Source organism: Sceloporus occidentalis, unplaced genomic scaffold (assembly GCF_023333645.1).
Source record: "Sceloporus occidentalis isolate IW3139 unplaced genomic scaffold, rSceOcc1.0.p SCAF_5, whole genome shotgun sequence".
Classification (NCBI taxonomy): domain Eukaryota; kingdom Metazoa; phylum Chordata; class Lepidosauria; order Squamata; family Phrynosomatidae; genus Sceloporus; species Sceloporus occidentalis.
In genome coordinates, this window is record NW_028316985.1 from 102,574,527 (window position 1) to 102,598,922 (window position 24,396).

The window sequence follows — 24,396 nt, forward strand, 5'->3', positions numbered from 1 at the left end:
CTACATCCATATCTGGTAGGAATGCTCTAGTACCCAAATACATTGGCAACCAATAATTTTACTAATGGCCAGCACCACAGAGTAGGACTGTGGATTCCATGGCTGTTCAGTTGTGTGAAAATAAAAAAATGGAGGCATATGATGAAGAGGTTACTGTTGATTTTATGTGCATCGCCCTTGCTATCCCTTAAGAACAATAATTCCTTCAAATTTTTCCTCAAAATCTATTTTCCATTAAAGCCTTTGGCACATTCTCCCAGTCCTTAAATCCAAGTGTAAGTAAGGCTAAGTACATGTAAGTGAAATGACAGCACATTTCTTTTTCCTGACTACATAATGATAGCACTTTTTTTTCTTGCCTCCCCTTCCTCTGTCTCCTGTGTATTGAATAATAGATTGCAAGCCCTTTGGTTAGGGACCTGTCATTTTGTACTCTGTAAAGTACTGTGTATAATGATGGCACTATATAAATAATCTGAAAAAGTAACTTTTTGGACTGCATCTCGTAGAATCTCCCAGCCAGCATGTCAGGTGGTTATGCTTGGGGGCACGGAGTATGCTGGGAGTTGAACTCTAAAGGAGCAACTTTTTCAGGACTCTGCAAATAATAATGTTCTTCAGTTTCTGAATGAATATCTGTGTCGTACTTAAATGGCAAAGTCTTTGAAAGAAAGAAAGCTTTGCTCTCATCCTTAAAGCAAGGGTGGCCAGCTGGCATTCCAGGGGTCAAATTTAGCCTGCCAACAACTTTAAATGGCTTCCAGATTATAAATCAAGATGTGACTAAATGTTTTCTAATTTCCACTGGTAAGGAAGAGAAAATTGCTTGAGGTATAGAAGCGTTCTCTATTTGAGGTGTAACATCTCTATTTTAATTTTCAATGTTTGTGAGGACAGTGGAATAGGCTGTCTTGAAGAGTAGTAAGCTCTCCTCATTTAGAGGTCTTTAAACAAAAGTTGGGTGGACATTTATCAGGAGTGCTTTAGTTGTGTATTCCTGCATGGCAGGGGTTGGACTTATACAATACAGTAGTCCAAGTTTGTGAACCTCCCACTTTGTGGTGGGACCAACAGTGGAGAGTCAGACCATTGGTGGAGGGCTTGGCTTGTGTGACAAAATACTTCTTTGGCACAGACATTTGGCTCAGATTGGCAGTAGATAGACAACTACAACCATTTGTCAATGTAACAGTGCAATGAATCGTTTTTGGTCATATTCCAGTACTAAGTTTCTGTTGAATTCTTTTATCATAATGCGTTCTTATTAAACCATTCAGTATTTGATTCGTACCCATGCTGTACTGATTCTACAGTAAAATATGCCACTTTAAATGGGCTCACTATCTGTCAGTACAAGAATTTTGCAAATGCATGACATATATCTCTCTTATCAAAACTAAATTTGATTTGAAATATACCAGTAAATATGAGAAATGCCCATGTCATATGTACAAACCAGCCACAGTAAATGATGGTGACATTCAGGCTTCAGAACCCTCAGGCTTCAGATTTACCAATAAATATCAGACTATTCTGACACAGTCTGATGTCTATTAAATATATTTAGAATTCTTTAAAATAATAAACTTTTGCTGACTTTCTAACAAATACCACAACATTGTTTCCATAGCCAAAATTGTGGAAATATCTGAAAATACCTTTTAATCCACTCCTTGGACATATACCAGTAATTGTCAACATTTTTGCATTTAAAAAAAAACAACAGAAAGGCATGTGGCTTCTTAAGGACTAACAAATGTATTGTGTCACCTTTGAGACTAATTGAAAGAAAGAAATTGGCAGCATGAGCTTACATAGACTTCAGTCTGCTTCCTCAGATGCATTATCTACTTCCTCAGATGCAGCCTACCGTATATACTCATGTATAAGTCGACTTCATGTATAAGTTGGGGGCGGTTTTTGGGGCCAGCATCATGGATTTTGATGTGACCCATGGATAAATCGAGGGTCAAACACTGGAGCATGTTATAAAAGATCTAATGGGGGGAAACAAAACACCACTTCCCTCCCTATATCTCCCTCTCTGGACCTCTCCCAAGGGTCACAGTCTCGGCATGGAAAAGGGGAAACAAACCTTGGCACACACACACACTTGCAAAAGAGAGAGCAGACCCCACTCTCTCTTTCTTCTCTTCACCCCAATATTCCCAAGGCTCATAGCTTGCAAAACAGAGTACAGACCTTTCTCTCTGCCCTTCACCCCCAGGGTTTCCAGGCTCATGGCTTGCAAAACTGGATACAAGCCTGGGCATACATCCAATTTCGTTCTTTCAGTTAGTCTCAAAGGTGCTACAAGATCTCTCTACATACTGATTCTACAGACTAACACGGCTATGGGCCCGAACAGACAGGCCAAAATAAAGCTGCTTCGGATCACTTTGAAGGTATGCTGTTTAAATGACATGTGTATCCTATGAGGCCAGAAGCTGCCCCAAAGCTGTGTTCCCGTCCTTAGGACTGGAGCGTGGCTTTGGCACAGCTTCTGGCCTCTTAGGACACATGCATCATTTAAGCAGCATACCTCCAAAGTAACTTGAAGCAGCTTTATTTTGGCCGGTCTGTTCGGGCCCTATATCTTAGAAATTTATTGTTCCGTAAGCATTATGGGTCAGAGCCCACTTTATAAAAATTCTTTGCCACAGTAGGTATAGTGGGGAATGTGCACATAAAATGAGGCAGATGGTTTTTCATTTCATATGGCTAAATCAGCTACCTTCCACAGTGACACATTTCAGAGGGGTAATATCTTTGCATCAGCAGTGACAAACTCAATTTTTCTCCAAAGCCTAACAAGACTACTTTCTCTGAAAGCTGTCATGTATAAATGATTGTCAGCATTCACTGATATATGTCTGAGTTGTTTGATATTCACAAGATTTGTCAGCAATACAGCCTTTCCTACAATTTGGAATTGGTTGCAACAAGTGTGTTGTAGAAGCCTGGGTGTTTAAATATGTATTTCTCTAGGGTACACTTTACCATCCTTGGTTTGTTGATTTTTGAAAAAGCAAAGTATCTTTTTGTACCCAATCTCCTCTGCATCTGCCACCCACTTTTCCCTCTCAGTCATAGCTATTATCCTTTATAGTCTAGAAGTTAGCCATTTAGGTCCAAACTTTATATTAAGTGGACTTCTAGTGTTCTTAGGACTGTCTTGGGTGAGGAGGAGAGGCCTTTATCCTCTTGATATTTTTCAGTTCAAAAGAATTTCACAGTAAACTCCTGTTGTGCACATGAAGATGGTGGGGACAGGGCTTGTCACTACATAGACTATTCAAAGAGCAAGTTTCAGTAGCAATCCTTGTGGCCAGGAAATTTCTTGGGTATAAACACCTGAGAGTTCAGTATGTGCCAAAAGAGATACCTGTGACTGGAATAGTGGCCAAAAACAGACACACTGCAGAATCTAGATAGGGATACCCCCAGTGTACAAACTAGCTTTTCTCTTCCTCTCACCCCACTTCAGTGCAAGTACTGAGCTACTCAGAAATCCAATTATAAATGGTATAGCTTCCACACCTGTAATGAGGGTTGACGTTAAAAGGGGCAAATACAGCCTCACAGCTGAGTCATTTTCTCTCTCTGACATGGCTAAGTGACATTTCACTTCCCTCTCCGAAATTGACTAAGACAGTGCTTCTGTCTTAAGGACCAGCATCTTTTCTGCCCTAATGTACCAGGGACTGGTATCATATTTGTGCCTATTGGCATAAATATGTTTCTTTCTTTCCTGGAAACTCTGTAGACTAACATTCAATTATTTTGAACCATTACTGGTCCATGGGCCACTATTTTGAATTCACTGGATTAAGAGTTTCTCTCTTGCTCATTTGGTTTTCAGAATGTGTGTGTGTGTGTGTGTGTGTATTAATCATGATGACCAAAGAGGCCAAATGTTTTACACCACAGAGACTAGGGTTCCTAGGTGAAAAATAAAATAGGACAGGGCTCAGGTACCATTAATGGTTGTTATTTGGTTATTTCTTGTCACACAAGCTGTCCTTGCTGAAATTCCTTCTTCTGCACAAATATTAGAAGCACAGGAGCCCTGTACTATTTTTCATCTGGCAATCCTAACAAAGAACTGACATAAATCAGCTGATCAGCATTTTAATTCAAGAGAAGAAAGAAGGTGAAACTCATTGTTTTTGTAATTTGGTGTCAGAAGTTTGCAAACCCTCCCAATTAGAAAATAGCACATCAGCAGCGTGCATGGTTTACGCTAAAGATTGGAAATCCAAGGTAATACCATCCCTAGAAGAGTGGAAATTAAAAGTTAATGATTTCACGCTTATAGACAGATTGACTATGTATACTGCAGGGAAAACAATCCAACAATATGAAAGTAAATGGAGGAAGGTGGAAAAATTGTGGGACTAGGATAAGATATAAATATAATAAGTATCTTAGAAATAGACTTCACTGTCAAGTAAAGAACTTTGTAATTATAAGTTATTGAAGAATTTACACATGGAATACGTGGGGATGTAGAATGGTTGTCATATGCTTATATGTCTGTATGTTTGTATGTTTACATCTGCCCTGTTAGTTTTTTCCCCCTTTTTTCATTTTTCTACTTTTTCCTCACCTTTTTAAAAATTCTTACTACATAGAGAAACTTAATAAAAATTATAATAAAAACAATAAAATAGCACATCATTTTCCCCAAACCAATCTGAACTAAGCCTATCCCCCACACACACAATGTAGGCCACAGAAGGGTTGCCCCTTTCCCCTCTCCAATAGCTTGCTACTTCGGGAACACCAGGCCTTAAAGCTGAACATTTGTTATTATTAGGTATGTATTCTACTGGTTTTCCTCCAGGGAACACAAGGTAGCACATACAGTTCTCTATATGGCAGGTTAGCCAGAGTGTCTGAGCGAACAGACTCTGACCCCAGGTTATCCACTAAGCTTGATGGCTAACTTGAATTTTGAGCCTGGGCCTCCATTGTACCAGTTAAAAATACTATTATACTGCAATGTCTTTTGATTATCTCTTTGGAGGTACCTCTTTGGGGGTGTCAAGTATTGTATTTCTAGGTGTGACTGATTGTAGGTCATGCTTTGGCCACATATATGCAAGGTGGGTAGGCAAATCATTATTTTTTTTCCAGCCTTTCAACTTATCTCATCAGCTGTTTGATACTAATAGGCAACAGAGTTTGGAAAAGTAACTTTTGGAGACCATAGACAGATCCCCAGATCCCCCAAACAGTATGTGCAGTAACCATAGTGGCTCGGGGACACTGAGAACTGTAGTCTCCCAAAGTTTCCAAGCTCTATACTTAAAAGAGTTTTTTAGGTCAAAATGATGACTGTGAGATACCTGAATTGCTCTAAAGAAAAGTATCAGGATAAATATATAGTTATCAATCTCTGTGATGCTTACAACAGAATCAAAAGTAAAGTGGTATCACGCTCAACAAGTTGATGATTTAAAAGCAGGTCTGGGAACAAGTCACCTTCCAGATGTTACTGCACTGCAATTCCCATCAGGGTGAGCCAGAGTAATCAGTTCTGAGGAATTATAAGAGATACATTTCAACAACATCTGAAGGGTCACTCATTGCCCACAGATTTAAAAGTGTGTGTGTGGGGGGGGGGGGGGGAATGAGGAGAGGTTTAAAGGATACTTTGGGTTTATGTTCCATTTCTGAGGAAAGCTCAAGAGACTGAAAAACTAAAGCAAGCTTCTTCCCTTCATGTATTAAGTTCTACATGTCAGGAACTAACCCAGCATTTTGGAACTTGAGAGTAGTAAAATGTGCAGACTTGCTGTAGTAACTAATACAAGAGATGGTGAAAGTGCAGTAGAAATGTATAGTCTGAAAAAGGAGTGCTGGAAGGGGGAGAAGAGAAGAGGAAGCTCATGTGACATAAAGGAAGGAACATAAGTAATGTTCCCCCAAAAAGAGCAGCCTAAGTGGTATATCATGTAAATCACTATATTTTGGCTAGTCCTCTAAAAGTTAGTTTTTGAAGCTTAGGTTTTGGCAGTTGATTTGTGTTTGCTCATGACAGCCACCATGACAAATTGGGCAAGGATTAGAAGAATCACCTTTAACCTGACCTTTTGCAGCTTTAAATCCTTAGACTCTAGTTTCTGGCACTACAAAATACTGTAACTGAGAATCCATCTATGCAAATGACAGGGAAATTTGAACAGTGCTCTTGTAGATTCTTTGCCAACAGTAAGTTATATTGTCTCACCCCTGCCGCAATTTGTGATAAAGATACCCAGTTAACCTTACTAAATGTATGCACAGTGCAGATGATGGTGCCCAGTGGTACTGACTGTACAATGCTTGGAGAAAAGAGTTGAAGTTCCTGCAGAACTGTGTCTTAGAACCTTGTACAACTTTCATACATTAAGCCACAGTGTTTAGGTTTTTGGTCAGTTAAATATATAATGCACACATGCCAAATCACCAGTACCTTCTAATGCCAAAATTTCATCTTTCTTAAGCAGGTAATTCTCAGACGGATCAATGAAAACAAAACGATGACAAGTTGTGGTCTACAGTCCTTAAATACACTGATGGTCGTGTTCTCTGTGCTCTTGCCAGCAGGTAAAGTTTATGCTATCATTTCTTTGGGGGTGCTTGCTTGCTAAATTCTACTAACCTTGTCTTGCAAAAACAACATTTCTCACAGCACTTTAAAGTATGAGTTTCCATTGGTCAGATTTGATCAGGTGAATTAGAGGAAGCAAACACCTGTCCGCAAAAGCTTATGCCACAATACTTCTGTTTAGTCCAGGACAGAAAGCGTGTAGCCATCCAGGAATTGTTGGACTGCACCTCTCAGCAGCTCTAGCCAGCATAGCTAACAGTGAGGAATGCTGGAAATTGCTGTCCAACAACAGCTGGAGAGCCATATGTTCCCTGTCCCTGATTTAGTATTACTCCTTGCCCACTGATTTAAAATTTAGACCGTGTGCATAGGGAATGAAGAGTTTTAAAGGATACTTTGGGTTTGTTTCATTTCTCAGGAAAGACCAAGAGAGACTGAAAAAGAAAAGAAAGCTTAGTGTACTCACAAGAGTGTGCTTGATAATATTTTGCCCCTTAAAATATCTGCATTATGGCTTGGGGAAAGACATGTGAACCCATGAGGAAAATCTGTGCTCAAGTAATTATGTTTCTTGGGATGAACCAAATAGATACAGAATTGTATGCAAGTTCATGATTTCTGTATCTTTTTATCAGGCAAGATCAAAGAGCAAGAAAAGAATGAAAAGGCAGACTTGGTATAGGTCATGAAAATTGCATGGTCAGAGTCATCAGTTGTATTGGAGAAAGAGATGAACACTTAAATCAATACCTGGGACTACTAGCATAAAGAGTTGTCTTATTTTATGTCATAGACATTTGTACTGTTTTTGAAAGTGTAAAGTGCAAGTGTTATTTATGTTTTTCTCTATTCTTAGTTGAAGTACACCTATCCTTTCCATAGGCAGATAAGAAAAGTATATTAGCAAAGTTGGAGCATAATTTGGGGTTATGATCTAGGTTAAAAAAATCACACGCAAGAAGCCAAATTGGTGCTGTTACTTAGTGGCTGGAGAGAAGCGTACAAAGGTTAAAATTCCATCTACAGGTGGTACATATTCCTCTTCTTCCATTTGTAGAATGGTAGATACATATTTTGGGTCTCAGTCAAAATCTACTCTCATCAGGCCTATAGCTCATGACTCGTGTTAGTAGATGTACCTCCCCATTTCTCAGTTGTTGCATCTTGCTTAGTTCATTGGACCTACATAAGGATCATGCTTGGGTTGCTATTTTGCATTCAGACCTGTATTTGCACAGTGTGCACAGATATCCTTTATTGGTTTCAGTGACTAAAATGAAGCCCTGCTTTGTTTGGGGCAAGCAGATGTTAATGTGACCAGTAATGCAGTCCTAAATAAGCAACCAAGAGGACACTGAGAATATATGAATTTCTACCAAATGATTATTTATAACATTTTACATAGATATCACATAATCTGCTTTGCTTTAACTGTCTTTTACTGTAGTGAATCCCAGACTGTGAGTCTCAGTATTTATTGGACTGTGACATTCTGTCATTCGAAAGAATTGATTTCCTTTGGTCAAGGGGGAAAAAAGTATCTAACAAAATCTTGTATGAACATCCAGTAACTTTAAAGTCTTATATAAGCTGTGAGGAACTGTAATATTTTGCACCTGTCCTTTTTCAAAAGTTTCGAAAATTACTTTGTCGAAAACCAGAGGAAATCATATGGCTGGAGAGCATATCAAACATTCAGCCATTACAATCCATCTTCTCTTGTCTACTAATATTATATGCTGTTGTTGTTGCCACCACTTTCACATAGGAAATAATTTACATCCAATTTCAAGCTACATTACAAACATGTCCATAAGGTATGTGTTGAGGAATCCTGTGAGTTTAAATGACAAACTTAATATATATTTACGTGCAACATAAGCTATTCTGAATTTATTTATTTATTTATTTAATGTATTTCTGTATGACCTACCAACCCACAAAGGCTCCTGAGATGATGAGCAAATAAAAAAACAATTAAAACATTACAATTCTAACAATATTTTTAATATACTTTGAAATACTCTTTAAAAAAACTCCTAAAATCAGTCTAAAAACAATCCTAGAATCCAGTTTTAAAACAGTTAAATAGCAGTTTCAAACACTGGGTGCCATGCAGAACAGCACTGTTCCAGCTACCCACCAGCCTAACCTCTTTGGGTAGGGAGTTCCACAGTCGAAGCGCTGCTGTAGTGAAAGCCATGTTATGTCTACCCACCAACCTAACTTCACAAGGTATTGAGACCTGCAATGGGGTCTCTTCTAAAGATCTCAGATTTCTAGATGGATTATATGAGAGGAAACAGTCTTTCAGCTTTGCTGACCCAAAGTCATTTAGGGCTTTGCAGGACAACAGCACCTTGAAATGAGCTTGGAAGCAAATTGAAAGCAAAAGCAGTTTTATAGATTCTCTAAAATGCAAATCTGAGACCAGCCTGGTTGCTGCATTTTTCTCTAGGTGCAGCTTCCAAACACTTTTCAAGGGCAGCCCCACATAGAGCACATTACAGTAGCCTAATTGGGAGATAATTAAGGCATGAACATTGTGGCTAGATGTGCCTAGACAATGAGGAAATAGAAACAGTAAACAATTCCTATACTTGGATCAAACATAGAAATCAGAAGAAGAAAAGAATGGGGGAGGCAGCTATGAAAGAACTAGAAAAGATCATAAAGAGCAAAGATATATAACTAAGCATGAAAATTAGAATCATACAAGCAGTTGTATTCTCCATTGCCATGTACAGATGTGAGAGGTGGATAACAAAGAAAACAGATAAAAAGAAAATAAATTCATTTGAAATGTGGTGCTGGAGAAGAGTGCTGAGGATACTGTGGACAACCCAAAAAAACAAAAACAAATAAATGGGTCCTAGAACAGATCAAGCCTGAAATCTCCCTGGAAGCCAAGATGATTAAACTGAGGCTGTCATACTTTGGCCAAGTGAGTCAGTTGTTACTCCCCCCTAAAATAAACTATTAAATTGCATGGGCTCAGGATATAGTTAATAATGAAAGAAAGCAAAGAAAGCTTTGTTTAAAGAAAGCAAAGCTTCTTGTTTAGGAACGATACTTTCAATAGCTGTGCACCCATAAGGTCATAAAAATCTAGGATGTTCAGATAAGCCAAAGATTTTACATACAAGGGCTGCAATATCTATTACAATGGGGCCTTGGCATCTGCTGGGGTTTGGTTCCAGGATCCCCCATGGATAACAAAATCTATGGATGCTCAAGTCCCATTATATACAATGGCACAGTAAAATGGTGTCTTTTATATAAAATGGCAATATATTTTCAAGCCGTGGATGCTTGAATCCATGGATAAAAAATCCATGGATACAGAGTGCCAACTGTATTTGTTGACTAAAAATATCATGGCTCCAGGAATGGTCTTTATGTAGGAATGGTAGACTACATTTGGAAGTAACATCATGGAACTAAATCCAATCAGTAGTCCTAACTGGAGTAGACCCAGTGAATCAGTTACTGAATGATAAGTCAATACTTTACTCATGTAAGATTCAATGGGTTTTCTCTTGGTGGCAGTAGCAGCCCATGGAGTTTCACAACAAAGGAAGGAATAGGAGCTTTCTTGCTTCTTAGGACTATAGGAATCTGGTCACAAACACTGTTGCTTTGTTCATATTGTTAAACTGTTTTATCATTATGCCCTGCTTTTGGAAATTTTTTTAAAAATGAATATTGTCATAAATAACTTACAATGTCTTTACATTTTATTTAAGAACAGGCCCTCTGTACTGTATCTACACTTCAAAACTAAAGTTTGTCATGTATTTATTCTAGCTGCTAGGGCTATCCCTTGTTTCAAATCAGTTAAGGACTGATTACAACAACATCAAATACCATGGAAATAGATTCTGTGTTTTGCACAACACAATAAACACATAATTCTGCCTCAGTTTGTCCCATTGATTTGAATAAAAAATTAAATACATGGTTACACCTCTCACATTGAAAATCAATGGGGCTTCAAAGGGTTTTATTTTCTATATTACAGTCTCATTGATTGTCATAATTTTGAATTTTATTTTATTGTTTTGTAGCATTTAAGTAATTTCCTCTAACAAGAAGTTGCTCTCCTACTACATTTATGCTATTAGGCTGTAATCATATAACCACTTATTTGATGCTAAGTATAATTGAGGTCAATGGGATTTCCTTTTGAAAAAATGTACAGAAGATTGCACTGCAAATTTGGATTGAATAACATATGACCTTCCAGATGTTGATCTGCAGTTTCCTCAGTCCTAGTTAGTGTAACCAAAAGGGAATGATGGGAGAAATTGTGATCCAACAATGTATAAGACCTACATGTTCCTCAGCTTTGCAGAAAATAGACAAATGGCTGTTCAGTTGTCATATATGTAAGAGTGTAGTGAAGAAGGTGGGCTGGTAAGTCCCTAGTTTAAATCTCACTGCAGCCACAAGATAGTATCTACAATGTGGCCTTATGCCAAGGGTGAGAACTGTAAGCCTTGCACAGATTGCTGAACTATGCCTCCAGTATACCCAATGGAGACGAATACTGGGTGGTGCAGTTCAGCAACATCTAGAGGGCCACAAAATCCTCACCCCTGCCTTAGAAAAAAAATATTCTTTCCACCAGCTCCCTGCCCCATCCCAGCCCCCATAGCACAGAAAAGAACTGGGATTTTAGAGGTATATATGGTGTTCTATAAAAACTAACTCTTATCTTACTGTTGCAACTGAGTTACAAAGAGATTTGCTTTTTGCCTTACAGCACTATCCGCACATTTTCGCGTCTGTGAGCCATATACAGACTACAAAGGCCGCTCCCATTTTGGATTCCACTGTCCACGTCTTTCTGACAATAAATCATACATCTTTTGCTGTCACCATAACAACACCGTGTTTAAATATTGCTGTAATGAGACAGAGTTTCAGACTGTTATGCAGATGAACCTAACAGTGGAAACAGATGGATATATGCATAAGTAAGTAAATAAGATGGAATCTCTTTTTTGTTGTTCTTCTTCAAAATTTATTCTGAATATAATCAAAACTGTAGTGAGTCATCGAAGCAGGTAGCAGAATGTTTAAACGCATGTCCATAACTAAAAATAAAAAATAAAGAAAGCAGTAAAAGTGACAAGCGAGGAAGACGGGGAATTGACATTTTCCATGTAGCCCAAAATGTTATGTGTGCCTAATTGCTGTTTTAAATTTGTGCAAGCTGCATATTAATTGCCTACAACCACTTGCACTTAAACAGCAAGGTGCATTGGAAGGTATCTTATTGGAGTGTAAGTTCTCCTTAAGAATCCATTGTACAATTTAATCTTAAACTCTGTGGCCCGCTTTATTTCCCCCATTTGTCTACATTTTTAATCATACAAATGTCTTTTAGAACAGGATTTGAAGAACCATGAAAGATGGAAGCTAATTTCAAATCAAGATTGCACTTAAGCCAAGCCCACTAAAATCACAATCTGTTTTCTTTCTGAGAACTCTGTCCCAGCAAAAGATAAAGTAGGAACAGTGACCTAATTCAAATATAGCACCCAGAAGGGAGGCACCTGAACCCTACTCCCTGTCCTCCAATAGCATGTTTTTAGGAGACAATGGAGACTATCACATGGGGGTGAGGGGAAGCTGGGAGTAAAGGACACACTCGGTTCATGGTGAAGATTTTCTGAGAGGATTTATCTCTCAGAAAATCTTCACCTTGAACATGAAATCCTATGAGTGATTTCTTGCTGGAGCATTCCTGGTTCTTCCCGGGATAAGTCCTCTCTGATCACAACATCATCTGAAAATCTTTGCCGTGATCACAAGACTTTGCAAGGAAAATGCCATGATTTCCCCCCATTTGATAGTCTCCATATTTCTGTCAATGTTACTTACTTTGCCAAAACTGAGACATACTCTGGTTAGTTGTAAGTATAGCTTGTAAAAAAAAAAATCTAAGGTTAGAAAACATGGATTGCTTTGGCTTGTTTGGGCAAACTATATTAACCATAGGTTGTACCAGTTCAGACAAAATCACGCACTGTGGCTAGTGGAAAATGGAGATGAATGATTTCACTCTCTACACAACTATGCCAAAGGAGGAAAGAAGAGGGAGGAGTACACAGTCCTGAATCTTGTTCTTTAAATACTAAACAATTATGTACTGTTGCATCTGAACCCAGCAATAGAGTGCTGTTGAGCATATGCATACTTAGTACCCTTACTGTTAAATAACAAGAACTAGTTCATATGCCAGTCCTGCAGCCACAGCATTGTAAGTTTGATCATGGAAGGCTCCAAGATCAACTCAGCCTTCCACCTTTTCATAGGTTGGTAAAATGAGTAACCAGCTTGTTATACATTGTACACTGCTTAAGGAGTGCTAGTTCACTGATAAGCGGTGTAGAAATGTACTTGCTATTGCTATTGCTGTTTGATGATGAGGATGATGATGATGATGATGATGATGATGATCTGATTCCTACCTCGTTCAAGTTTGGGACTCAAAACAACTAACAGTAATACTAAGCACAGAACTGCAAAACCTCTGATAGGATTATACTAAAACAAAAGCAGCAGGTATAAGCATATAACAAATAAAATATAGTATTGCTAATAATTACTATTCAGTAGAGGTGGGTGATGGGGAACATCTTTGTATGTTTTCCCACATGGTGGGGTGGTGGTGGTTCTATGTGATTTTCAGAAGAGGAATCCTGAATTTTTAAATAATAGATTGATTTTCTGCTTTTCTCTCACATTGACACAGAGCAGTTTTGGGGTGCTTGGGGTTGAGGCGGTTAGGGGGCTTTGTGGTACCAATGGCTTCAGGGGCCACAAAAGTGGGTCTAGTGGCTGTGTGCACTCCATGGGCCACACTTTTCTCACCTTTGACCTAAAATCTTCAGAAACTATGCCACTAAATGGCAAGACAGAGCTTGGGAAACCTATCTTTTAGACTATAACTTCTTTCATTGGTGACTGAGGAACTGTGTGAATTCAAATAAAGTACAGTTTATAATAGTAGGAAGGGGAGCCACATCACCTTCTAATGCTGCCTGTCTCTGGTAATATCCATAGTGAAAGGAATATCCTGTATGTTTCTTTTTCCCTTCAAAAGGAAATCCTTGCTCTTCTAGTCTACAAAACTCTTAATTAAAAGTCTGATTAAATCTCTTAAAGCTTATTAAGAACTCTTCCCTGCTGTACAAAAAACTTTCCTCTACAGTGTAATACATCTATTAGTATTAAATAGAGCCAGCATGGTGTAGTGGTTTGAATCCCTACTTGGCCATAGAAATGCACTGGCAAATCACATTCTTTCAACCTCAGAGAAAGGCAAAGGCAAACCCCTTCTGAACAAATCTTGGCAAGAAAACCCTGTGATAGATTTCCTTAGGGTCACCATGAGTTGGAAATGACTACTAATACAAATTAGCTTTAAATTTGCCTGATTTTAGTGCACAGTATTAAAATGTCATGGTGGGTCTTTTTATCGGAGTATTGTGAAATGGATGCTGCCCACAAATAGCTTCAAGCTGGCATCCTCCTCCAGAAACCACTTGGCAAGAGCAGGGCGAAAGGAGAGACGGAAGAAGAGGAGGAGGAGGAGGCTGCCACCGTATGAGGAAAGCCAATGCACCTGCCTTGCCTCAACTCTTGCCGGGAGACCTGCCGTGGATCCCGTTCCAGGAGAAAGGACAGGAGGGATCCAGCATGGGCTTTCCAGCCACTAGCCACCCTTCCCTCACTCCCTCCTGCCTGGTGCCTGGCCCAGATGGCCCCTACTGCATGTATCGCTCCCACCATGGGTGAAGCATCAGGCGTGGGGAGGGAACCTCTGCCGCTGGCTTGACCGGGGGGGGGGGGGGGGGTGAAGGAGCAGCTTCGATCGGCACAAATGTAGTGTGAACCATGCTCTGCTGCTGAACCATTTCATCAATTTGGTTCAGAAACCGAATTATCTGTAAGTGGGAATGAGGCCATACACTAACTGCAGGGCCTTAGCATTTTCTCCCATTTTAGGTTCTCAGATGTTGTGGGACTATACTTAGATCACATTTGGCCATCTTGGCCATGACAGAATGAGAGCTGTAGTCCAGTACCAGGGTTGAAAAAATCTGCAACCGTTACCAGTCAGGCCTTCTCTGTTCCTCCTAGTTTGTAATTTATAGAGAAACAGTTAGTGACTAGACAATTTTCTTTCTGAGAGAGATTGCATGCTAATTATGTAGCATAGCCATGGGGGTATTTTTAATGCAAGCTAATGTTTGCCAGATATTCAGTGATGCCTTCCTCACCTTTTGAAAAGAGATAGAGAAAGGTCTCTGTAACAATAGAAGATATTTTGCAACAGAAAGGTTTGCCAGAAGCTCCTGGGAGGGAAGATTGTTCCTCTCTGGTGATTTGATCTGAGATAGGAACAGATTCACTGGCTCATGGGAATGGAATGCTGCTTGCCTCCAGTTATGCTATAGTTGGATATCTGTAAATAAACAAATGTTACTAAAACACCATAAACCTTCTCTGACTTCCAGAGAACACAACAGAACCTCTCACTGCTTGAAGAAATGGGAAATATGAAACAATATTGAAACTGGTGTGATGAAATTAATATTTGATCACACCAGTTTACCAAAAACAGAACCTGAAAGAGCTGCTGCAAGTAAGAACAGGGATGATCACCTTCAGTCATATAGTGGCCCTAAGTATATCCTTTGACTTCCCTTTCCATAGCTGAAAATATAATGTTTATGCCTACAGGGAAAGTAGAGCATCCCCTGGAGGGTGGGCATATATGCAGGCATATTGGAAAGGAGTTTTTCAAAAGAGCCAGAGTTTGAGGAAAGCATTGTCTTCATTCATTTGCAGTTCTGAGATATCACAGGGCTGATCATAACTGCTACATGGTTCCATGTGGAATTTTTGGACTACAACCTGTTTGTGTTGGCTGAGAGATTCTGGGAGTTGTTCTAAAAGTAGCTTTCCCCAACTTCAGTGCTATATCATTGGGGTGGCCTGATGATACTTGATTGATTTGGCGCACATAGCTAGAATTAAGAGGAATTCTTTTCTTTTTTCACAAAACTGCATCAAAACTACTCCTATGGAAGGGTAGAGTAGCAGAGAAGAGCAAAATGAAAATTGGGGGAGAATTTTCTGGAGAATATTACACCCTGCTTATTCCCCTATCCTTTCTTGCACAAAACATGATTTGGTCATAATAACTGCACACATAGTTTATTATTATTTCAGACATGATGTGAATTATCAATTTGCTGGCTTATTTTCAGTCTGTAATTACATCTTTCTAAACGAGATTGAACGAGGAGCTGGGGAGGAGGTCTTTTCACTGTAAGAACAAACTGATTGTGCTTTATTAAGCATAATTTATACTTCAGGTGTTCCAGCTAAACAACCTCCATAATTGCTATGTACCAGGCAACTGAGCTTGTCCTTATTAGCAGGAAGAGAAGGCTTAAAGCAAGACTGAGGCAAGTCTTCCATGATGATCTACTTTTTATTTTTAATCTGCAGTCCATTAATGTGCATAGAATTTTCCAGTTAAGATTGCTGACTCAAGATGTCTTAATCTGTTGTCCATTATACTAAGGATGTACATATACTTAAGGATGTAAGGAAGACCATGGAGTGCAGCACTATTTACAAAAATCCCAACAACAAGCAAGCATCAGATGCTCTTCCAGAAGCTAGACAAAAGGCCATCAGTGAGGCTTTAGAAGCTTCGGCCAAGATCCTTCATCATTATCAGACATAGTTATTTCGGTCAATGCTACCTCACCCTGCTCCCCAAAAATTCTATCTCCTAAGCCAGCAAGTACCCCAATCAAAGAGTTTTTGAAGCACTACATATTTGGAAATTGGAGCATAAACAAGAGAAGTTCTGTTATGGGGCACATTTAAATATCCCTTAGGTTCTTGTCAGAACTGGTTCTCTTGCATGTCCTGAAACTGGAAGAGCACCGCAGACATTGGGCCCGAACAGACAGGGCAAAATAAAGCTGCTTCGGGTCACTTTGGAAGTGTGCTGTTTAAATGACACATGCATCTTAAGAGACCAGAAGCTGTGCCAAAGCTGCACTGCAGTTCTTAGGACTGGAGTGTGGCTTTGGCACAGCTTCCGGCCTCTTAGGATGCATGCATCATTTAAACAGTATACCTCCAAAGTGACCTGAAGCAGCTTTATTTTGACCTGTCTGTTCGGGTCCATTATTTCCCAGGGCCTTAATCTCCACCTTGGAAAATGTTCAGCTGGAATGCTGGTTGCCTTGAGAAAATGGTTTGGGGTGTGTGTATTATATTTGGTCATTAATTACCATAAGTGTGAATTCCAAATGTTACAAGATGTGGTGATAGGATTACAAGCTCATGCATATTGAATAAGATGCCAGCCCTTATTTATTTTATCTGAAAATATTTCTGTGCTGCCTGCAATGAACTGTGCATTGATAACCCTCTGTCAATCCCCAGTGTAGAGTGCTTGCAAATGAAATATATCATTCAAGAAAAGTGGCAGTGAAAATTTCTGTAGGAAACAAAACCAGACTGGTGTAGTGGTTTGAGGGTAGGTCTAGGATGCTGGAGACCAAGGTTCAGTTCCTCACTTGGCTATGGAAATCTGCTAGATTACCTTCGGTGAGTCACATGCTCTCAACCTCAGAAAAACCTTTGATAAGTTTGTCTTAGGACCTTCATAAGTCAGAAACAACTTGAAGGCACACACAACATCATGTACCATTGCTCCTTCCCCTTTTTGCTACCACACTCCCTTCTCTTCTTTTTTTCCCTTCCACAGAATTTTAATCCTCTACTGTTAAAATTTGGTTGTGAGAGTAAAGGCTTGTTTCATTGTAGCTGTTTTTTTTTTTAATTTGTTTGCTTCACTGTGTTGAAAACCCTTTTTCAAATCAGTATGGATTATCTGCAAAAGAGCAAAATATTCTTATGTACGTTTGGCTGTACATTTGCAAACCTTTTTGTTGTAAAATCTGTGTATACTTGGCACCAGCCTGCCTAACCTCTTAACCTTTTCCTTTGCCTGTGTGAGCAGTAGTTCTTTTGTAGAATAGGAGCAGGAAACCTTTGAACTGCCAGATGTTTTAGGTTACAAGCTCCATAATTCTTTACCATTGGTCATGCTGGCTGAGTTGTCCAAAGCATGTAAAGGAGCAAAGATTCCCTGCTATAGAATGCGTGCAACTTGCTTTCTGCTCCAAGGTCTGTAATTATGAAAACTGTGTTAATGGTGAACAAGGTATTGGTGAATATAGCACCATGTAAGCATTATGCAATAACTATGTAAGAACATGACTTTATAGAATGCATTGATCACTGAAAGAAGAAGGTGTTTTTAGGCCTAAAATTAAAGAACTAGCATGCTGTACTACTTTGAGTGCTGGATTAGGTCTCTGTGAGACCAAGGAGATTATCGCACTGCGTTCTGAGACCGTTCCTATCATCACGTGATGAGAACGTTCCTGGAACAGATATTACTGCATTAGTAAACTAGAACGTGATCAAAACGTGATCAGAACTGCATTTTACCGCACAGCGATTCCTGAAACCGTTCCGAGAACATATTCCACCAAGGCCGCCTCCGTCTCCTGATTGGCTGAAAGAATGACAGGCAGGGAGGCATTGAAGCAGGCAGGCGAGCGACTGCAGTGAGGGAAGGGGTGTGTGTGAGAGAGAGAGGGGGGAAAGGAGGAGGGAGGGAAGGGAGGGAAGAAGGAGGGATCGGGAGGAAGGCAGGGAGAAAGAGAAATGGGGATGCAAGTTACATCCCAAACCTCCTTTGCAAGGCTGGGAAGAAGGAGGAGCTCCATGCAGGTCTCTTCAAGCCGAAGAAAAGCAAGTTGCCAGGGAGGGGACTGGGCCAAGGGCAGAGCCCCGGCAGCCATAGCAGCTCTTTAAACCGGTTAGAAAAGAAGAGTCCTCTGCTGTCATCCCAATTCCCCATTTTGGCTGCTTGTCAGCCTTTTGCCTCCTGTGTGTGTGCGCATGTAATGTGTGCCTTCATAGAATCATAGAATCATAGAGTTGGAAGAGACCACAAGGGCCATCCAGTCCAACCCCATTCTGCCATGCAGGAAATCACAATCAAAGCATCCCCAACAGATGGCCATCCAGCCTCTGCTTAAAGACCTCCAAGGAAGGAGACTCCACTACACTCTGAGGAAAGAGTGTGTTCCACTGTCGAACAGCCCTTACTCTCAGGAAGTTCCTCCTAATATTGAAGTGGGATCTCTTTTCCTGGAGCTTGCATCCATTGCTCCGGGTCCTAGTCTCTGGAGCAGCAGAAAACAAGCTTGCTCCCTCATCAATATGACATCCCTTCAAATATTTAAACAGGGCTATCATATCACCTCTTAATCTTCTCTTCTCCAGGCTAAACATCCCCAGCTCCCTAAGTCGTTCCTTGTAGGGCATGGTTTCCAGACCTTTCACCATTTTAGTCGCCCTCCTTTGGACACGCTCCTTTTTGAATTGTGGTGCCCAGAACTGGACACAATATTCCAGGTGGGGCCTGTGAGCTTCCCTCCCCGCTTTAATTCTTGTCTGGCTCTTTGCTATGGAATTCTGGGAGTTGTTTGCTTGCTTTTGTGTGTTGCTCCAAACAGAGGAGCTTTTGTGGGTTCCTTCCTGGAGGGAAGGAGGAGAAGGTCCTGGGCATCCGTGCCATCCTTGCCTCCTGCAGGCTGCCAGCACAGGAGCCCCGCTGGACATGACACTAGAGGCCCCCGCAGAAGCAGCCAGACCCTCTCCCTCTTGCTCTCTGCTCTGGCCCCCCTGTTTCCCTCTCTCTTTCTCTCTCTTTCCCTTCTTTCCTCTTCTCTCACTTGTCCCAACTTTCCTCCCTTCCCTCCCTCCTTCTTTCCCCCCTCACACACACACACCCCTTCCCTCACTGCAGTCGCTTGCCTGCCTGCCTCCCTCCCTGCCTGTCATTCTTTCAGCCAATCAGGAGACGGAGGAATGAGAGAACGGATTTGAGAACACATAAGAATATCACACACACTTCTGTTGGAACGTTCTCATCCCATTTCAGCTCTCTGGGAACACATTCATATCTGTACCCTCCTGGAACACATTTGGAACACATTTAAGCGTTCTGAGAACCCGATTGGAACACATACGTGCGGTATACTCAAATGCGTTCCGTTCTCATCACGTGATGAGAACGGTCTCAGAACGCAGTGCGATAATCTCCCAAGACTCAAATCTCTACTCATTTGTGAAAGCTCACTGGATGATCTTGGGCAAGTCATATTCCCTCATCCTCAGAGGAAGAAAATGGTAAATCTCATCAGAACAAATGTTGCCGAGAAAACCCTGTGATATGTTCACTTTAGGATTGACATGCCGGGAATGACTTGAAGGCACACAACAAGCTTATCACACAACTGTTGAACACTGAAGTTGGCTGTTGGCAGCTGGGATTATTTGCTAAAATTTATCTCAATTAAGTGCAGACATGCATGTGTGTCACATTAGTGGATGCTGAAACTTGTACGTATGAATTAATCTAGCTGTCAGGCTACAGAAGACAGGCAGTAAACAGAAAAGTGTGTGTGTATATATATGCACACATATACACAATGTATACTGTTTGGCATTCTATGCAAGATGAAAGTCATAGGACTCTTGGATGCAATTCATTTTTTCCCTTTCAAGTTTGTGATTTTGAAATGAGAGGCTTCAATGATCTCTGAGGAAAGTGATATCATTCTATGGTCTTAGATCAATTCTATAACGAAATTGAGCTGTACTAGAATTCCCTGCATTTTGATCTTTGCTCTTCTAAATAGCCCCGGGGATATATTACTCTCTTGGCATTATTTCTTTATAAAGGTGAATTGCTCGCAACCAGTGTTGCCCTAAGTTAACTCCATGTGAAATGTGATGCAAAAGTAGAAATAACATTTTGTAACACTGGTAGCTTTTTTGAGAAATAATTCTGTAACTAGTAATGAAGGCTCTAAACCCCAGTTGCTACTAATGTCACTAAGGTTACGCTAATGAAATAAACATGGACAATGTTGATAGATGTGACAAGGAACCTGACTGTTCCATTGCCTGTTCCCTCATATATATGCATCTTTTCAGAAAACAAACAGTAAATGTCACTGGACTGATGAATCTACAGATCCAGTGAATATTTGCCAGTTTCCATTTTCTGAATAAAGCCAACAGTTTTACTTACAAATATGTTATCAAAAATTGAACAAGTATCTAACATTCTGCTGTGGAACCAGTGGAAATTGTTTTATGAATATCATATGTAGCAGCCATTGACATCACTGAGTAGCAGGCCTTTTACACAGCATCTTCACATTATGTGCAGGGAGGAAATGAAAGTCTGAATTGTGCAAATTAACAACACCTCTGTGATCTTTTCTTTCTTTCTTTCTTTTTACCTTGCATCATTTATTCTTTTTTACTTCTGTTTTGGGCCTAAATCCAATTGCCACTGTAGCATAGACACAAAGAATCGGTGGGATCAGCAGGTCACAGTTTAACATATGCTGAATATATCATACATAAAGCAGAATTAGACTCAGAAGAAGGAGGTGTGAAAATTGGAGGAAGGAACATCAATAATTTAAGATATGCAGTTGGCACCATACTACTAGCAACAAATAGCAAACACTTGGAAAGATTACTGAGGAAGGTCAAGGAAAAAAGTGCAAAGGCAGGTTTACAGTTGAACATTAAGAAACAAATACAGTGGACCTTTGGTATCTGCTGGGGTTTGGTTTCAGGACCCCTCATGGATATCAAAATTGGTTGATGCTCAAATCCCATTAAATACAATGGTACAGTAATATGGTGTCCCTTATATAAAATGGAAAATCAAGTTTTTTGAATTTATATATATTTTAAAATATTTTTAAACTGTGAATGGTTGACTCCATGGGCAAGGAATCGATGGATATAGAGAGCCAACTGTAATGACCACAGATGATTTACATAACTTTAAAGGAGATGATGGAAACCTTGAAATAATCCAAGTCAAGAAATCAAAAGAAGATCAGGTCTTGGAAGGGCAGCTATCAAGGAGCTAGACAAGATCTTGAAGTGTCAAGATATATCACTAAATACTAAAGTTAGGATGGTCCATGCCATTGTATTTCCATTCTCTATGTATTCTTGTGAAAGCTAGACAATGAAAGAAGCTGATAAGAAAAAAAAATCAACTCATTTAAAATACGGTGCTGGAGGAGAGTTCTGTGAGTACTCTGGATTGGTAAAAGGACAAATAAATAGGTCCTAAAGGAAATCAAGCCTGAACTCTCCCTAGAAGCCAAGAGGACAAAACTAGACTTTAGCTTCATCGTGAGAAGACAAAAATGTGGCCATGTTCTAGAAGACAACTCTTCTAGAACATGGCCACATAGCCCAAAAAAACCACACACAAAAAAAAAAAGACAATAATGCTTGCTGAGGTAGAAGGCAGGAAGAAACTAAGAAGACCACATTAAACGTGGATAGACTCAATCAAGATAGCTATAGCCCTGAGTTTGCAAGACCTGAGCAGGGCTATTGATGACAGGGTGTCTTGGAGGTCTCTCGTTTATGGAGTATCCAGAGGTCAAGGTTGACTTAACAGCAGTTAACAACAAGGAAACATATAGATAGATAGATAGATAGATAGATAGATAGATAGATAGATAGATAGATAGATAGATAGATAGTCAGCCCTTCTTATATATGCAGTATACATTTAGGCCAAATTGGTGCAAATCAAGCAAATGTTTGCCCAGTTTAGAACCTGTTCATTATAAGCTAGCTGTACCTGTTAATTATAATAGGTAAATTATATATTTGTGCAACACCTGCCACCACTTATCTATCCAACCAAAGTTAATTACTTTGTGTCTGTCTCATTTCATTGGAAGAATGTAGCCAAGTATAGTCACCCGCTCAGCCATTCTTTTGCATGGTATGTCTAAAATCCGATCTCCTGAGGAAACACTCAATCTGAATTTATTTCAGAGTATACTCTTGATCTTTCCTGGGAGAAGCACACACATTCAACTAGTGGTGACCTATATGGATTCCTCCATATTCAGCCCAGTTTGAGAATGAGTGAATGGTCCACTTGGACCTGGCACAGAAATAAGAGAACTGCCCACCCCAACTAGTGACCATATGATATCTTCTTCTGTGGGCAGGTGGTTTACATTCCACAGGAGGAAGCAATTACAACTGTGCAGTGACTGGGATTCAAGAATAGGAAAGGTGGACACCACATGGTTTTTTCCTATTACAAAGAGATGGGCATTCATGTCCAATTCTCCCAGTGGCTTAAAAGTGCTTTAACACTCTTTCCAATTTAGTCAAGGGGAACCAACCAGAAAATTTATTCCCTTAGCTGATGACATTCAGCATCATGATTAGTCTTTTGCTGTAGATTTTTCTCATGTCTTAAGTATGGAAAGAGGTACTTCACTAGCTTGTAGGTTTCATGCAATTATGGAGTACAGTAATTAATGCACATAAATGCTTAGTGTTTAATGTGCTAATGACAATTAAAGCACCTTACCAGCAAATTGAATTCATTCCACTTTCTCTTTTTATGCTTCAATTTTATATAAGTTTCACTTCATTTTAAAAGTGTTTTATGGTTAAGGCCATCAAATTTTTATGAATTATTCATTTGAATTCTTCATGGGCTTTGCATTTGGGCATTTTGTGAGCACACTGGCACTCTCTCTCTCTCTCTCTCTCTCTCTCTCTCTCTCTCTCTCTGTGAATTTTTAAAGATTAAGAGTACAATCCTGTGCTTGTCTACTTTGAGGTAAGCTTAGAATCATAGAATCGTAGAGTTGGAAGAGACTACAAGGACCATCCAGTCCAACCCTTTGCCATGCAGGAACTCTCAATCAAAGCATCCCCAACAGATGGCCATCCAGCCTCTGCTTAAAGACCTCCAAGGAAGGAGACTCCACTACTCTCCGAGGGAGTGTGTTCTGCTGTCAAACAGCCCTTACTGCCAGGAAGTTCCTGACATTTAAACGGGTCTATCATATCACCTCTTAACCTTCTCTTCTCCAGGCTAAACATCCCCAGCTCCCTAAGGCGTTCCTTATAGGGCATGGTTTATAAGTCTAGGGGCAAAGCAGATGGGCAAGAAAAAGTGGCTTGAAGCTGCTTTTTCTGAAGCCACATTGAGCCTCCATCAAGCTGCACCACTGAGTGCTCTTTTTTACTCCCCCCCCCCCACTATCCCTGCACACTATCAAACCACCAGTGCCTGCCATTGCATTGGATGGCCATCCCCTTGATCCTTCACACAGTCACATATGCAGCCCTCCACCAGGACAGGGCATCAGAGCAGAGGTTCGCCCATTAAGACACTAGCAAGGTACAAGCATGCTCCCCTTTCACTCCATTCCCCCCCCCCCTCTTGGGCTACCTAGTTTGTCTATTTTGTTGCTATCTCCATTGCCACAGCATCTGAACATCTGAACTGTGTATTTTGGTTGGCCCAATAAAGGTATCATTGTTTGGATGTTATTTAATTTCTTTATAGTATAAAGAAGGAAGGGAGGTGTTTTCTTGTTCATGAATAGTCTTTACTTTGCATTGGTTGGAGTCATGGCCAAATATCTTAACCCTTTGTAATCAGTGGACTTCAAAGTGCTATTAATTCACGGATCATCATCAAATGCTTTTTAAATTAAAAAAAAAATCAAAAAGTATAGTTTCCAGAGATCTACACAGTGTTCCAAGGTCAGCATTCCATGCTTTGCAATATCATTGCTGATATGGAAAAGAAC

The 24,396-nt window shown here is 40.0% G+C and overlaps 1 protein-coding gene across 9 annotated transcripts in view; it reads left to right on the top strand.

Annotated features, from left to right (window-relative positions):
* The window catches only part of LOC149312597 (protein shisa-like-1), a 114,814-nt gene that overhangs the window by 43,282 nt on the left and 47,136 nt on the right, over nt 1–24,396 (top strand). For 8 of the 9 annotated variants that reach the window (XM_089524945.1, XM_089524950.1, XM_089524951.1 and 5 more), the window contains exons 2-3: nt 6,492–6,594; nt 11,364–11,577. In XM_089524945.1, coding sequence (XP_089381071.1) covers nt 6,492–6,594; nt 11,364–11,577 — 317 coding nt within the window. The remainder of the gene's footprint in view (nt 1–6,491; nt 6,595–11,363; nt 11,578–24,396) is intronic. The other variant, XM_089524947.1, reaches the window with a different exon arrangement.